The sequence below is a fragment of the Pseudophryne corroboree genome, chromosome 2, assembly GCF_028390025.1.
Source record: "Pseudophryne corroboree isolate aPseCor3 chromosome 2, aPseCor3.hap2, whole genome shotgun sequence".
NCBI classification, from domain to species: Eukaryota; Metazoa; Chordata; class Amphibia; order Anura; family Myobatrachidae; genus Pseudophryne; species Pseudophryne corroboree.
Window position 1 is genome coordinate 694,282,923 of NC_086445.1, and position 14,728 is coordinate 694,297,650.

General features: G+C 46.1%; 1 protein-coding gene across 1 annotated transcript in view; it reads left to right on the plus strand.

The window, feature by feature from the left end:
- PIK3C2B (phosphatidylinositol-4-phosphate 3-kinase catalytic subunit type 2 beta) overlaps positions 1–6,744 on the plus strand; it is a 257,575-nt gene extending 250,831 nt beyond the window's left edge. Inside the window, exons 33-34 of the mRNA XM_063955240.1 lie at positions 1,890–2,015; positions 4,889–6,744. Of these exons, the coding sequence (XP_063811310.1) occupies positions 1,890–2,015; positions 4,889–5,077 (315 nt within the window). The 3' untranslated portion in view covers positions 5,078–6,744. The remainder of the gene's footprint in view (positions 1–1,889; positions 2,016–4,888) is intronic.
- The last annotated feature ends 7,984 nt before the right edge of the window (positions 6,745–14,728 follow it).

Genomic DNA, 14,728 nt, shown 5'->3' on the forward strand with positions numbered 1-14,728 from the left:
GAAGAACACTTTTGTGAAATTCTACAAGTTTGATACCCTGGCCAAAGAGGATAACCAGTTTAGGCAGGCGGTGCTGCAGCAGTCTCCGCACATTCCCGCCCGTTCTGGATGCTTTGGGACGTCCCCATCGTACTAGTTCTCCCCAATATCCCTTATGGATGCTAGAGAAAATAGGATTTTAATACCTACCGCTGTTGCTGTTGTTGTTACCAGCCATTGCTGGTTGTTGTATGGTTGTGGTGTGCTGGTGTGTAAACCTCACCACCTTTTGTTATCTTGTTCCTTCTCTCATATATGTCCTTTCTCTTTCGGGCACGTTTTACCTATAACTGCCTGTGGCAGGGGGCATAGAGGGGAGGAGCCAGCACACCCAGTTGAAGAAATTTAAAGTGCACTGGCTCCTTTGGACCCCGTCTATACCCCATTGTACTAGTTCTCCCCAATATCCCTTATGGACTACGAGAAAAGGATTTACTAGTAGGTATTAAAATCCTATTTTCCTGCTATCGTCATCCTGAAATGGCTATAGTGAGAGACAAAAAAATGAACAATCAGAATCGGCTTTATTGGCCAGGTATACTCGCGTATACTAGGAATTGTTTGCGGTTACAATGCATCGCCAAATAACAACATAAAGGGGAGATACAAACGTGATACATAACATACATGTATACATACTTATATAACATGCTTTACTATGGTAATACTGTGTAAAATTGCATCTCCGTACGTAGCAATAGACATATAGACATTGTTTAGTAGATGAACAGCTAGTGGGAAGAAGATTTTAGTGGTTCTGGTCATCCTGGCGGGAATGGACCTGTAACGGCTGCCTGATGGGAGCATTTCAAACAGGTCATGGCTAGGGTGTTGCTTGTCTGCCAGAATTTTCCCTGCACACTTTTTGACTCTGGACAGGTATAGGTCTTGAACAGTGGGGAGATCGGTCCCGACTGCCAAATCCCAAAAATAATGAAACACCAAAACAGCCAAAAGATTACAATACAATGCAAAATGCTTAAAAATTAAATTTGAACTCTATAAAAATATAGAATTTGCTTAAAGAAGCTAATATTTTATTATAATGCACAATATGGGAAGTTCAGTATTACAGTATTAGACTACAGCAGAGGTTCCCAAACTTTTTTGAATCACGGCACCCTAGAGTACCAGAATTTTTTCACGGCATCCCTAGGCCAAAAGTTTCTTATTGAGAATTTTAGAAAACAATAAGTAATTTCTGTTTGTGTCATCCTTAGTTTCTTTAGTGTGGTACGGGACAATATTTGCTTCTGTCCTCATATTTTATAATTGGCAGCCACAAGCACTGGTTTTATCTATTACTTTGACCAGAAATAGTTTGAATTGGTCCTGGACCACCAATCCAAGGCACCCCTGCTAGTGTCCTGAGGCACCCCAGGGTGCCTTGGCATACAGTTTGGGAACCACTGGACTACAGTAATCTCACAAAGTTGGGTTCCTAGAATGAACAGAGGCTTCTGCAGCAACACTCAGTTATAAGAGCATAGTTCAGTTATGATGATCGCTTGCAGATACAGTAAAACTGGGCAACTCAGCTCTTGTGCTCTGAAGGGGAAGTCTGGCAATAGCATTGGCGTAGTATCACAGCCTGTGTTCCGCCAGCAACTGCTATTGCATCGCAGCAGCATTCTCCTCTGATTCAGACCATTTAAACATGGCTAATTTGTTTGATTTATCGGCTCTGTATTACAGAACCCAGGAAATACCCCTGGGGGTGGGGACATTCTAGTCACTGCAGCATTAGAGTAATATAAAGACTGTATTAATTAATTTCATGCTCTGATTTATACTTACTAATGTTATATTCATCTGTTCTATGTTTTTTCTGAACATCTTTCTGTGAGCAGCCTCTTCAGGATAACAATGAGCCAAATCCATATGTGAAGATTTATCTGTTACCAGATCCACAAAAAACAACAAAGAGGAAAACTAAAGTGGCAAAGAAGACGTGCAACCCAACGTACAATGAAATGGTACCTATTTACATGGGAGTGCTTACATACTGACTGGCAAAGGCTTGAGCTTAAACATGTATACTTGTCAGGCAGACAGGGCTGGGCACAGACTAGGCACATGCATTGTGTGCAGTTTCAGTACAGTATCACTGGATGGGATGTCAGATCCAGATTTTATTTACATTTGTATTTTGATTGTGTTGCTGGTGACATAAACAATTCAGCTCAGTGGCCAGCAATGACTGCCCAGTGCTCATCCACTCAGGTGCCTCTTGTGTATATCGGGTGGAGAATGAAGGAGCCAGTGAGAAGAGCGCACTGATCAGCACACAATGAGTAGAAATTATATGGTAGTCCAACAAGGCACAACATTTTTATAACTAGAAAACCCACAACATCCAATAATGCCAACCCTATTACTATTTGACTTGGGATATGGGAACCCTGGGTCAGGGGCAGTTCAAGACACACTCCCAGTCGCCTGCTGAAGCTCTGGGCTCATCTTCCGGCATAGACGCTGTCTGGGTTTCCCACAGACACGATGGAAATGAGCAGTATAGATCAGAGGGTGCTCGACTGAATCCAAAGCCACTGTGCCGATGACATCACTGTCAATGCATCACTGGCCACCCTTTCTTCCATTCATAACCCGATCCGCATCCCATCTCCTCCTCCTCTCCATTGCAGGTCGTGGGTGGGCTTCAGGCACACCACACAGTAAAGGGACTTGGAGGCTGAAGCAGCTATAGGGAGAGGTACCTAAGAACAGGGCCATCGGGGGGAGGGGGGGGGGGGGCAGTGTGTGTGTGTGAAGCAATGTCTATTTGTGTGAGGCTATATGTGGGCAGTGTGTGTGTGTGTGAGAGAGAGAGGCTATGGGGCAGTGTGTGTTTGTATGAGGCTATGTGTAGGCAGTGCGTGTGTGTGAGGCTATGGGGGCAGTGTGTGTGTGTGTGTGTGTGTGTGTGTGTGTGAGGCTATGTGTGGGCAGTGTGTATGTGAGAGAGAGGCTATTGGGGCAGTGTGTGTATGTGTGAGGCAATGTGTAGGCAGTGTGTGTGTGTGTGTGTGTGTGTGTGTGAGGCTATGGGGGGGGGGGGTGTTTGGTTATGTGTGGGCAGTGTGTGTGTGTGTGTGTGTGTGTGTGTGTGTGTGTGTGTGTGAGAGAGGCTATGGGGGCAGTGTGTATGTGTGAGTCTGTGTAGGCAGTGTGAGGCTATGGGGCAGTGTGTGTGTGTATGTGTGTGAGGCTATGTGTGGGCAGTGTGTGTGTGAGAGAGAGGCTATGGAGGCAGTGTGTATGTGTGTGGCTTTGTGTGGGCGGTCTATGTGTGTGAGGCTATGTGTAGGCAGTGTGTGTGAGGCTACTGGGTTGGTGCGTATGTGTGAGGTTACTAGGGTAGTGTGTCTGTGTGTGAGGCTATGGGGGCAGTGTGTGTGTATGTGTTGCTATGGAGCATGGTGTGTGCATGTGTATGAGGCTATGGGGGCATTGTGTGTAAAGCTGGTGAGTGTGTAAAAGGGGGGGCACCAAAGGAAATACTCACTCTGGACTCTACCTGATCTAGAGCTGGCCCTGCACTGGGCATTAAAACCACGCTGCCGAATAACAGTAAGTTATTGCCTGGTGATCACCCGATGGGCCAATAATAACTACTAAGAGAGCATAGAGACTGAAAGAGGGGCATTTACTTTTTCAAACATTACCCCTGAGTATGTGGATTCCAATGTGGGGAGGTTAGACACATTTCGGTTCCCTCCTACCATCTCCTGCATATACACAATTTTTTAATGTAGTGTAGGGTGAGCACTATTACGCTCATTGACATCTGTGGTGTGCTAAAGTGGGCTACTAACAGCCACAGACAGCATCTGCTGACATTTGTCTCATGTGGTGATTGTATAAGGGTATAGACCTATGACATTTGTTGATGCTTGCTGATTAACCTCATTCTCAGTGGAAGTTATTTAGCCAGCGCAGTTTTGGTGACTGACTCAGTTTGTGAATTCATGTACACATGATGAATGACATTTGGAAGAATCTATCAAGTCAATTTGCCTGTTTCTAAGTGTTGATACAAAACAGCACATTAGCTTCTGTACACCTATGTTTGAGAGAACTCTTCATAATATATAGGCCTTTATTTTGGTGTCCCTAAATCCTGAGGACATTGCACCGCTATCTGCCTGCACTTACTTCTTCTATTTTGCATATTCTGAATGACCGATCAATGTAGGATCCTTCAACAAAGTAAATGTGTGAAGTAGCAAATATGTTCTTTAACTGAAAGGAGACAGTGTCAAATCCTCTCCTGTCTGCTTTATGTCTTCTACCTACATAGCAACCTCTAACTTTGAATAGTTTTCTAACTGAATGTATTGGTTTCACTGATCTGCCTTCCAGCTGTTTACAGATGTTAGTATTGTAAGTCAGTAATTAACTCTAACTGTGCAGGTTTCAGTATCACCATTTGTTGACTGAATTGAGGGTACTGTGGAAGGGATGCAATCACCATCCCGGCTGTCAGGATCCCGGCGATCAGGACACAGACACTGGATTCCCGACAGCTGGTGAAATGCCGTTGCACGCAATCCCGGTACAACCCCCCTATTCCCCCTTGGGTGGAGGTCCACATCACCACTGGAGGGGGAATATAACCTTGTGGCGAGCGAAGCTGACCATCGGGCCCGAAGCATGGCGAACCCTTGAGGGGGACATGCTGCACTCGCTGTTGGGATTCCAGCTGGTGGGTTCTCGGCGTCAGTCTCTTGATCGCCGGGATTACATATTGATTCCCGGTGGAATCAGGGTAGTGTTATGCAAATGTTTATAGTTAAACAGATGTCTTATTTATTTCTTCAGAAAACAGTCTCTCATTTCTGTTTTACAGTTAGTTTATGATGGAATTCCTAAGGGGGACCTTCAGCAACGCGAGATCTGGCTGACTGTGCTCAGCGAGGAAGGATTTTGGGAGAACATCCTGCTGGGAGAAGTCACCATTTTACTCCGAGACCTGGATCTCAGTCAAGAGAAAATGTGCTGGTTCAAGCTTGGTTCTGCTAGCCAAACAGCTAATTAAATAACACTGAGCAAATTCTAGCATAGAAAATAGCATGTGTCACCTCTTTGGTGATGGCTCTACAATGCCTTGTTTTGTTTATAAGGCTATTGTAATCAGAAACGAGCTCAAGGAGTTTTCATTTTAATTGACAGCGGATATTAATATATATTATATTTTTTTTTCCAAGGGAATTCAAGAAACTGCAAATACTTACAGGCTTCCTTCTAGAGAAGGGTTTCAAAAGAAGACTGGAAATATTACAGTAACTTAAATAAGTTTACCTTGTGTCAAGGGAACCAGACTAGTGCAGAAATCGCTTTTTTTTTTTTTTTTTTGCTTTCTTTTTCAGGGGTGAGGGGGGATGTAGTAGTCTAGAATTCTTATCCATTTATATTCTGAATATGTAAATGGGATTTGGCCATAGGGGTGGGTGGGAACAATTAGCAGTTGATGAATTTTATCCTGGAAATTACTAGTGAAGCCAGATCTAAGCACCTTTTTAAGGGTTCAGTATGAATTACATATTCTCCCTCTATGGGTGTTGTGGACACCCACATAGACAGAATTACTTGTGGCGCTGGTATTCCGGCAGCGGTATTTCACCACTAGTCGGGATTCCAGCGTCTGCATTGTGACCGCCGGGATCCCGACTAGTGGTATTTTAACTGCTTCCCCCTTTTTAATGCAGTTGCATTGAAGATGTATGTATGTTTTACACCTATTCTCTACATTTTGTTGTGTCATTGTTTCTGTATTTATTTAATTTCCATAGTTTGTACAAAATCTACTTCTGTTTAGTAGATCTGTCCCTTTACTCTTATCAAAATTAGATATTAAAAAAAGTAAAAACAATGTAAATTGACAATATATAATTGGACCAATAATACCTAGCCTAGAATAATGTGTCATGCAGAACGTTTGTCTCTATAAGGGCTAGTACCTCATGTACAAATTGTTGGGTGTAACCATAAGGCTGCAATTAGATATAGGCCTCTGACCTGTATTATACTTGTAAGGCTGCAATTAGCCATAGGCCTCTGACCTGTTTCTTTGAGCTCTGTGGGGAGCGTGACTCCTGGATTGTTCTAATTTTGAGGTGCTTTTTCATGGACCGTAATAAACATCCATTACTCATTCAATAGAACTGCTTTTATAGATGTATGGTGTAACATTACATGGTTTATAAGTATAAGTACATGTTAAAATAATAAATCTGTATCTAGGTAGAATCAAGGGGACCATTTGAGTGATCTCCAGAGTGGTATTGACTTTGCACAAGTGATTGCACTCATAGGATGCCAAGAAATTGTGACTGTTATATAATCAATAAGAAACTTATTGAAATGTTGTACTTGAAAGAACATCAGGACATTTCTGACATACGTGACACACAATTATGCTTGGCTCATCTAAGCTTCACCATGCAGTGAAGTGCCTGCAGGTAATAACAATCCAGTCTCTCCAACATGTGAAGACATCCTGGGGTTTGTGAGGTGGAAATGGAGTCGGCGATTCTCGAATGGTGGGATTTTGGGCTCTAATGCCGTGGACAAATTAAAGACAATGCTTCCCAAGGAGAGCTACTTTATAGAGGGCAGTAGTGCATTTATTCCTGCCTGTTACTGACCACTAATGCAAAGTGTATAATGATGTCTATGTGTTGAATAAATGAGGCGTTGTTCTAATTTCCACAGTATTTGTATTTCATTTTCACAGTATGGGGCATGTTTAATTAGCTGCAGCATTACTGATCGTAAAAGGTATTCAATTAAACTGCCTTTTACCCGCGTGTAAACGAGGAGTTAATGAGCGTTAATCCACCAATTCCATGTAAACTGCAGCATCAATGTGTTTCAGAATCTGCATTTTAACACAGATTTTTCTTTGAAGCTTCTGAAACTGTGAGAAAAAAATCTTGTCCCTGATAATTAGCTGCGGATAAACCCCTAGGCTAATTGAATATGTCCCCATAATCTAGGAAAGGGTTTTCAATTACAAATTACCTTGTGTGTCTTTATGGTTATATTTGATCCATCTCCAGATAGAATAACCATCATTATAAGAAATGAGTTGATCTGTGGCATGTTTCTTTTTGTGTCATATTTAAGTTGTTTACATTCCCGGACACAAGAAAAAAAAATCAGTGAAATTATTTCAGAAATTAATAAAATAAGCTTCTGAAGACTTGTCCAGAGCTGGAAGCTATCTCTGAATCTTGTATCAACTTGTAGCTTTAGGTGTACACAGGCACTCTTTTTTTCTCTTTCTCTTTTAGTTATAGAAAAAAGCACTGGCTAACCGTAATATTACAATTTCAGCTAAATCTGTAAATATATTTTATAAAGCACTGTTCAGCTATAGCCCTAGCCTCCCATGTAATCTTTAGACCACCACTTGATTTTAATAGCATGTTGTATATTAAATATTAATGTGCATCATAATTATAAAACTGAAGTGTATTAAATACTAAATACAAATAATATTAAACATATTGCTTTATCTGATTAGATTCCTGATATTTTCTTTATATCACCTAGAGTTGTTTAGTTTTAATGTCACCTACCTATGATGTGTGCTTGCTACACCTGCATCTTTTTTTTTTTTTAAAGATGCTATTACCCAGAGCAACCAATCAAACTAAATATTTAAATTTGTGATGTAGGCTACAGCACCTTTTATCTATGCACCAGTTTTCATAAATGTGCTCTGGTGGATGCAATTGTATGCCATGTATAATGTATACAAGGACAACAAAACAGATGCATGGCTGCAGGCAAATGCATTTCTCTGACGTCCTAAGTGGATGCTGGGACTCCGTAAGGACCATGGGGAATAGCGGCTCCGCAGGAGACTGGGCACAACTAAAGAAAGCTTTAGGACTACCTGGTGTGCACTGGCTCCTCCCACTATGACCCTCCTCCAGACCTCAGTTAGAATCTTGTGCCCGGCTGAGCTGGATGCACACTAGGGGCTCTCCTGAGCTCCTAGAAAGAAAGTATATTTTAGGTTTTTTATTTTACAGTGAGATATGCTGGCAACAGACTCACTGCAGCGAGGGACTAAGGGGAGAAGAAGCGAACCTACCTAACTGGTGGTAGCTTGGGCTTCTTAGGCTACTGGACACCATTAGCTCCAGAGGGATCGACCACAGGACTCGACCTCGATGTTCGGTCCCGGAGCCGCGCCGCCGGCCCCCTTACAGAGCCAGAAGCAAGAAGTGTTCCGGAAAATCGGCGGCAGAAGACTTCTGTCTTCAACAAGGTAGCGCACAGCACTGCAGCTGTGCGCCATTGCTCCTCATGCACACCTCACACTCCGGTCACTGATGGGTGCAGGGCGCTGGGGGGGGGCGCCCTGAGGGCAATATAATACACCTTGGCTGGCAAATCATCACAATATATAGTCCCAGAGGCTATATATGTGATAAATACCCCTGCCAGAATCCATGAAAAAAGCGGGAGAAAAGTCTTCCGAAAAAGGGGCGGGGCTATCTCCCTCAGCACACTGGCGCCATTTTTTCTTCACAGTGCAGCTGGAAGACAGCTCCCCAGGCTCTCCCCTGTAGTTTTCAGGCTCAAAGGGTTAAAAAGAGAGGGGGGGGCACTAAATTTAGGCGCAATATGTGTATACAAGCAGCTATTGGGGGAAAAATCACTCAGTTATAGTGTTAATCCCTGCATTATATAGCGCTCTGGTGTGTGCTGGCATACTCTCTCTCTGTCTCCCCAAAGGACTTTGTGGGGTCCTGTCCTCAGTCAGAGCATTCCCTGTGTGTGTGCGGTGTGTCGGTACGGCTGTGTCGACATGTTGGATGAGGAAGGTTACGTGGAGGCGGAGCAGAGGCCGATAAATGGGATGTCGCCCCCTGTGGGGCTGACACCAGAGTGGATGGATAGGTGGAAGGTATTAACCGACAATGTCAACTCCTTACATAAAAGGCTGCATGACGTAACAGCTGTGGGACAGTCGGCTTCTCAGCCCGCGCCTGCCCAGGCGTCTCAAAGGCCATCAGGGGCTCAAAAAACGCCCGTTACCTCAGATGGCAGACACAGATGTCGGCACGGAGTCTGACTCCAGTGTCGACGAGGTTGAGACATATACACAATCCACTAGGAACATCCGTTGCATGATCTCGGCAATGAAAAATGTGTTACACATTTCTGACCCCAAGTACCACATAAAAGGGGTTTTATGTTTGGGGAGAAAAAGCAGCCAGTGTTTTGTTCCCCCATCAGATGAGTGAATGAAGTGTGTAAAGAGCGTGGGTTCCCCCGATAAGAAAATGGTAATTTCTGAAAAGTTACTGCTGGCGTACCCTTTCCCGCCAGAGGATAGGTCACGTTGGGAGATATCCCCTAGGGTGGATAAGGCGCTCACACGTTTGTCAAAAAGGGTGGCACTGCCGTCTTGGGATACGGCCACTTTGAAGGAGCCTGCTGATAAAAAGCAGGAGACTATCCTGAAGTCTGTATATACACACTCAGGTACTATACCGAGACCTGCATTTGCCTCAGCATAAATAGTGCTGCTGCAGCGTGGTCTGATACCCTGTCAGATAATATTAATACCCTAGACAGGGATAATATTTTGCTAACATAGAGCATATTAAAGACGTCGTCTTATATATGAAGGATGCACAGAGGGATATTTGCCGGCTGGCATCCAGAATTAATGCAATGTCCATTCTGCCAGGAGGGTAGTAGAGACCCGGCAGTGGACAGGTGATGCTGCCTTTAAAAGGCACATGGAGATTCTGCCTTATAAGGGTGAGGAATTGTTTGGGGATGGTCTCTGGGACCTCGTATCCACAGCAACAGCTGGGAAGAAAATTTTTTACCTCAGGTTTCCTCACAGCCTAAGAAAGCACCGTATTTTCAGGTACAGTCCTTTCGGCTTCAGAAAAGCAAGCGGGTCAAAGGTGCTTCCTTTCTGCACAGAAACAAGGGAAGAAGGAAAAAGCTGCACCAGACAGCCAGTTCCCAGGATCAAAAATCTTCCCCCGCTTCCTCTGAGTCCACAGGTGCGGTGGGGGCGCGTCTCGGGAACTTCAGGGACCAGTGGGCTTGCCCACAGGTGGATCCCTAGGTTCTGCAAGTAGTATCACAGGGATACAGGCTGGAGTTCGAGGCGACTCCCCCTCGCCGTTACCTCACATCAGCCTTGCTTGCTGCCCTCGGAGAAATGGAGGTAATACTGGCGGCAATTCACAAGCTGTACTTCCAGCAGGTGAAATCAAGGTACCCCTCCTTCAACAAGGCCGGGGTTACTATTCCAAAATGTTGTGGTACCGAAACCAGACGGTTCGGTGAGACCCATTCTAAAATTGAAATCCTTGAACACTTATATACGAAGGTTCAAGTTCAAAATGGAATCGCTCAGGGCGATTATTGCAAGCCTGGAGAATTTCATGGTATCACTGGACATCAAGGATGCTTACCTGCATGTCCCTATTTACCCTCTTCACCAGGAGTACCTCAAAATTGTGGTACAGGATGGTCATTACCAATTCCAGACGTTGCCGTTGGTCTGTCCCCGGCACCGAGGGTATTTACCAAGGTAATGACCGAAATAATTATCCCGTGCTTGGACGATCTCCTTATAAAGGCGAGGTCCAGGGAGCAGTTGTTCGTCGGAGTAGCACTATCTCGGGAAGTGCTACAACAGCACGGCTGGATTCTGAACATTCCAAAGTCGCAGCTGGTTCCTACGACGCGTCTAATGTTCCTGGGTATGGTTCTGGACACAAAACAGGATAAAAAGGGTTTCTCCCAGAGGAGAAGTCCTAGGAGTTGTCGTCTCTAGACAGAGACCTCCTAATACAAATACAGGTGTCGGTGCATCAATGCACGCGAGCCCTGGGAAAGATGGTAGCTTCTTACGAAGAAATTCCATTCGCCAGGTCCCATGCAAGGATCTTCCAGTGGGATCTGTTGGACAAGTGGTCCGGGTCGCATCTTCAGTTGCATCGGCGGATAACCCTGTCTCCAAGGGCCAGGGTGTCGCTGTTGTGGTGGCTGCAGAGTGCTCATCTTCTAGGGGGCCGCAGATTCGGCATACAGGACTGGGTCCTGGTGACCACGGATGCCAGCCTTCGAGGCTGGGGGGCAGTCACACAGGGAAGAAACTTCCAAGGACTATGGAAAAGTCAGGAGACTTCCCTACACATAAATATTCTGGAACTAAGGGCCATTTACAATGCCCTAAGTCAGGCTAGACCCCTGCTTCAACACCGGCCGGTGCTGATCTAGTCAGACAACATCACGGCGGTCGCTCATGTAAACCGACAGGGCGGCACAAGAAGCAGGATGGCGATGGCAGAAGCCACAAGGATTCTCCAATGGGCGGAAAATCGTGTGTTAGCACTGTCAGCAGTGTTCATTCCCGGAGTGGACAACTGGGAAGCAGACTTTCTCAGCAGACACGAACTCCACCCGGGAGAGTGGGGACTTCATCCAGAAGTCTTCCAAATGATTGTACACCGTTGGGAAAGGCCACAGGTGGACATGATGGCGTCCCGCCTCAACAAAAAGCTACAAAGATATTGCGCCAGGTCAAGGGACCCTCAGGCGATAGCTGTGGACGCTCTGGTAACACCGTGGGTGTACCAGTCAGTGTATGTGTTCCCTTCTCTGCCTCTCTTACCTAGGGTAATGAGAATAATAAGAAGGAGAGGAGTAAGAACTATACTCATTGTTCCGGATTGGCCAAGAAGAGCTTGGTACCCAGAACTCCAAGAAATGATCTCAGAGGACCCATGGCCTCTGCCGCTCAGACAGGACCTGCTGCAGCAGGGGGCCTGTCTGTTCCAAGACGTACCGCGGCTGCGTTTGACGGCATGGCGGTTGAACGCCGGATCCTGAAGGAAAAGGGCATTCCGGAGGAAGTTATCCCTACGCTAATTAAAGCTAGGAAAGAAGTGAACGCAAACCATTATCACCGCATACGGCGGAAATATGTTGCATGCTGTGAGGCCAGGAAGGCCCCAAAGGAGGAATTTCAGCTAGGTCGATTTCTGCACTTCCTACAGTCAGGGTGACTATGGGCCTAAAATTGGGTTCCATTAAGGTCCAGATTTCGGCTCTATCGATTTTCTTCCAAAATAGAACTGGCTTCACTGCCTGAAGTTCAGACTTTTGTTAAGGGAGTGCTGCATAGTCAGCCCCCGTTTGTGCCTCCAGTGGCACCGTGGGATCTCAACGTGGTGTTGGATTTCCTGAAGTCGCATTGGGTTGAGCCACTTAAATCCGTGGAGCTACAATACCTCACGTGGATAGTGGTCATGTTGTTGGCCTTGGCGTCGGCCAGGCGTGTATCAGAATTGGCGGCTTTGTCATGCAAAAGCCCTTATCTGATTTTTTATATGGATAAGGCGGAATTGAGGACTCGTTCCCAATTCCTTCCTAAGGTGGTATCAGTTTTTCATGTGAACCAACCTATTGTGGTGCCTGCGGCTACTTGGGACTTGGAGGATTCCAGGTTACTGGACGTAGTCAGGGCCCTGAAAAGTATATGTTTCCAGGACGGCTGGAGTCAGGAAAACTGACTCGCTATTTATCCTGTATGCACCCAACAAGCTGGGTGCTCCTGCTTCTAAGCAGACTATTGCTCGCTGGATCTGTAGCACGATTCAACTTGCACATTCGGCGGCTGGACTGCTGCACCCTAAATCTGTACAAGCCCATTCCACGAGGAAAGTGGGCTCTTCTTGGGCGGCTGCCCGAGGGGTCTCGGCTTTACAAATTTGCCGAGCTGTTACTTGGTCGGGTTCAAACATTTTTGCAAGAGTCTGCAAGTTTGCTACCCTGGCTGAGGAGGACCTAGAGTTTGCTCATTCGGTGCTGCAGAGTCATCCGCACTCTCCCGCCCGTTTGGGAGCTTTGGTATAATCCCCATGGTCCTTACGGAGTCCCAGCATCCACTTAGGACGTCAGAGAAAATAAGATTTTACTCACCGGTAAATCTATTTCTCGTAGTCCGTAGTGGATGCTGGGCGCCCATCCCAAGTGCGGATTGTCTGCAATACTTGTTTATAGTTATTGCCTAACTAAAGGGTTATTGTTGAGCCATCTGTTGAGAGGCTCAGTTATATTTCATACTGTTAACTGGGTATAGTATCACGAGTTATACGGTGTGATTGGTGTGGCTGGTATGAGTCTTACCCGGGATTCAAAATCCTTCCTTATTGTGTCAGCTCTTCCGGGCACAGTATCCTAACTGAGGCTTGGAGGAGGGTCATAGTGGGAGGAGCCAGTGCACACCAGGTAGTCCTAAAGCTTTCTTTAGTTGTGCCCAGTCTCCTGCGGAGCCGCTATTACCCATGGTCCTTACGGAGTCCCAGCATCCACTACGGACTACGAGAAATAGATTTACCGGTGAGTAAAATCTTATTTTTGTGGATAGATCTTGTGATCTTTAGTACTGTGCATTCTCTGTAGCCAATCATCTAAAGGTGATACAGTCATATCAAGTCAGTTGCAACTTCACTTGCAGCTGAGGCAAAGTTTAGTGAGGGGGTGTGTGTTTGTAAATGCCCATATAGACGGGCCAATCTGATGGGGACACCCCGGGTGCACTTATGACTCCACTGATACCCACTAAGGTTCATTGGCAGGGCCGGTTCCGGGGCTTCTGGTGCCCCGGGTGACATTAGGGGGTGTGGCTTTGTACAGGGGGCGTGGTCATTTACGCCCCCTGTACAGACTGAAATGATGTGCGGTGCGCGATGACGTCATCGCGCACCGCACAGCAAAGGTCCTATCCACGAAGGGAAACTAGACACGTAGCGTCTAGTTCCCTTCGTGGAGAGGACCTTTGCTGTGCGGTGCGCGATGACGTCATCGCGCACCGCACAGTAAAGGACCTCTCCACGAAGGGAAACTAGACGCGTACGCGTCTAGTTTCCCTTGGCAGCGGCCAGCGGCAGCGGGGGGCACACAGCAGCAGCGGATCTTGCCCTGGTGCGGCGCCCTCCGGATGGCGCCCTGCGCCCTCCGGAAGGCGGCGCCCCGGGCAAAAGTCCTGCTTGCCCGTGGCAAGATCCGCTACAGTTCATTGGGACAGATGTATTAAGCCTGGAGAAGTGATAAAGCAGTGATAAGTGCAAGGTGATAACGCACCAGCTTAACTGTCAGTTTACATATTGGAGCTGATTGGCTGGTGCTTATCACCTTGCACTTATCACTGCTTTATCACTTCTCCAGGCTTAATATATCTGCCCCATTTTGTTAGAACCCAATTAACATACTAGTAGGTTTTTTTTTGTGGGGGGAAAACCAGAGCACACAGAGGAAACTCATGCAAACATGGGGAGACCCAGGTACTGTGCTTAATGCTGTACAAACCAGTACTATGTATGTGCTAGCCCCCCTAAAGCTGTTATAAATACACAATGTATGGGCACATTAAGGAATACAGTACATTTGCTAAAACCATGGCAGTAATTAGGGTGGTTCGAGAGATGCCATCGCCAGGGCTCACAGCCCTGGTGGTGGCACCACTGCTTACCCATGGCCTCTGCATCTGGCTAGCAGGGAGCCTGGAGCCAGTATCCCTGCTGCAATGTCACCTGGAACATCCTTTGGATACCCCGGCACACAGCCTGTAGCTTGTGCCATAATTCACAGTGCTGGTGCTCCCACTCCCTCAGCATGACATCACAGGCATGCATGG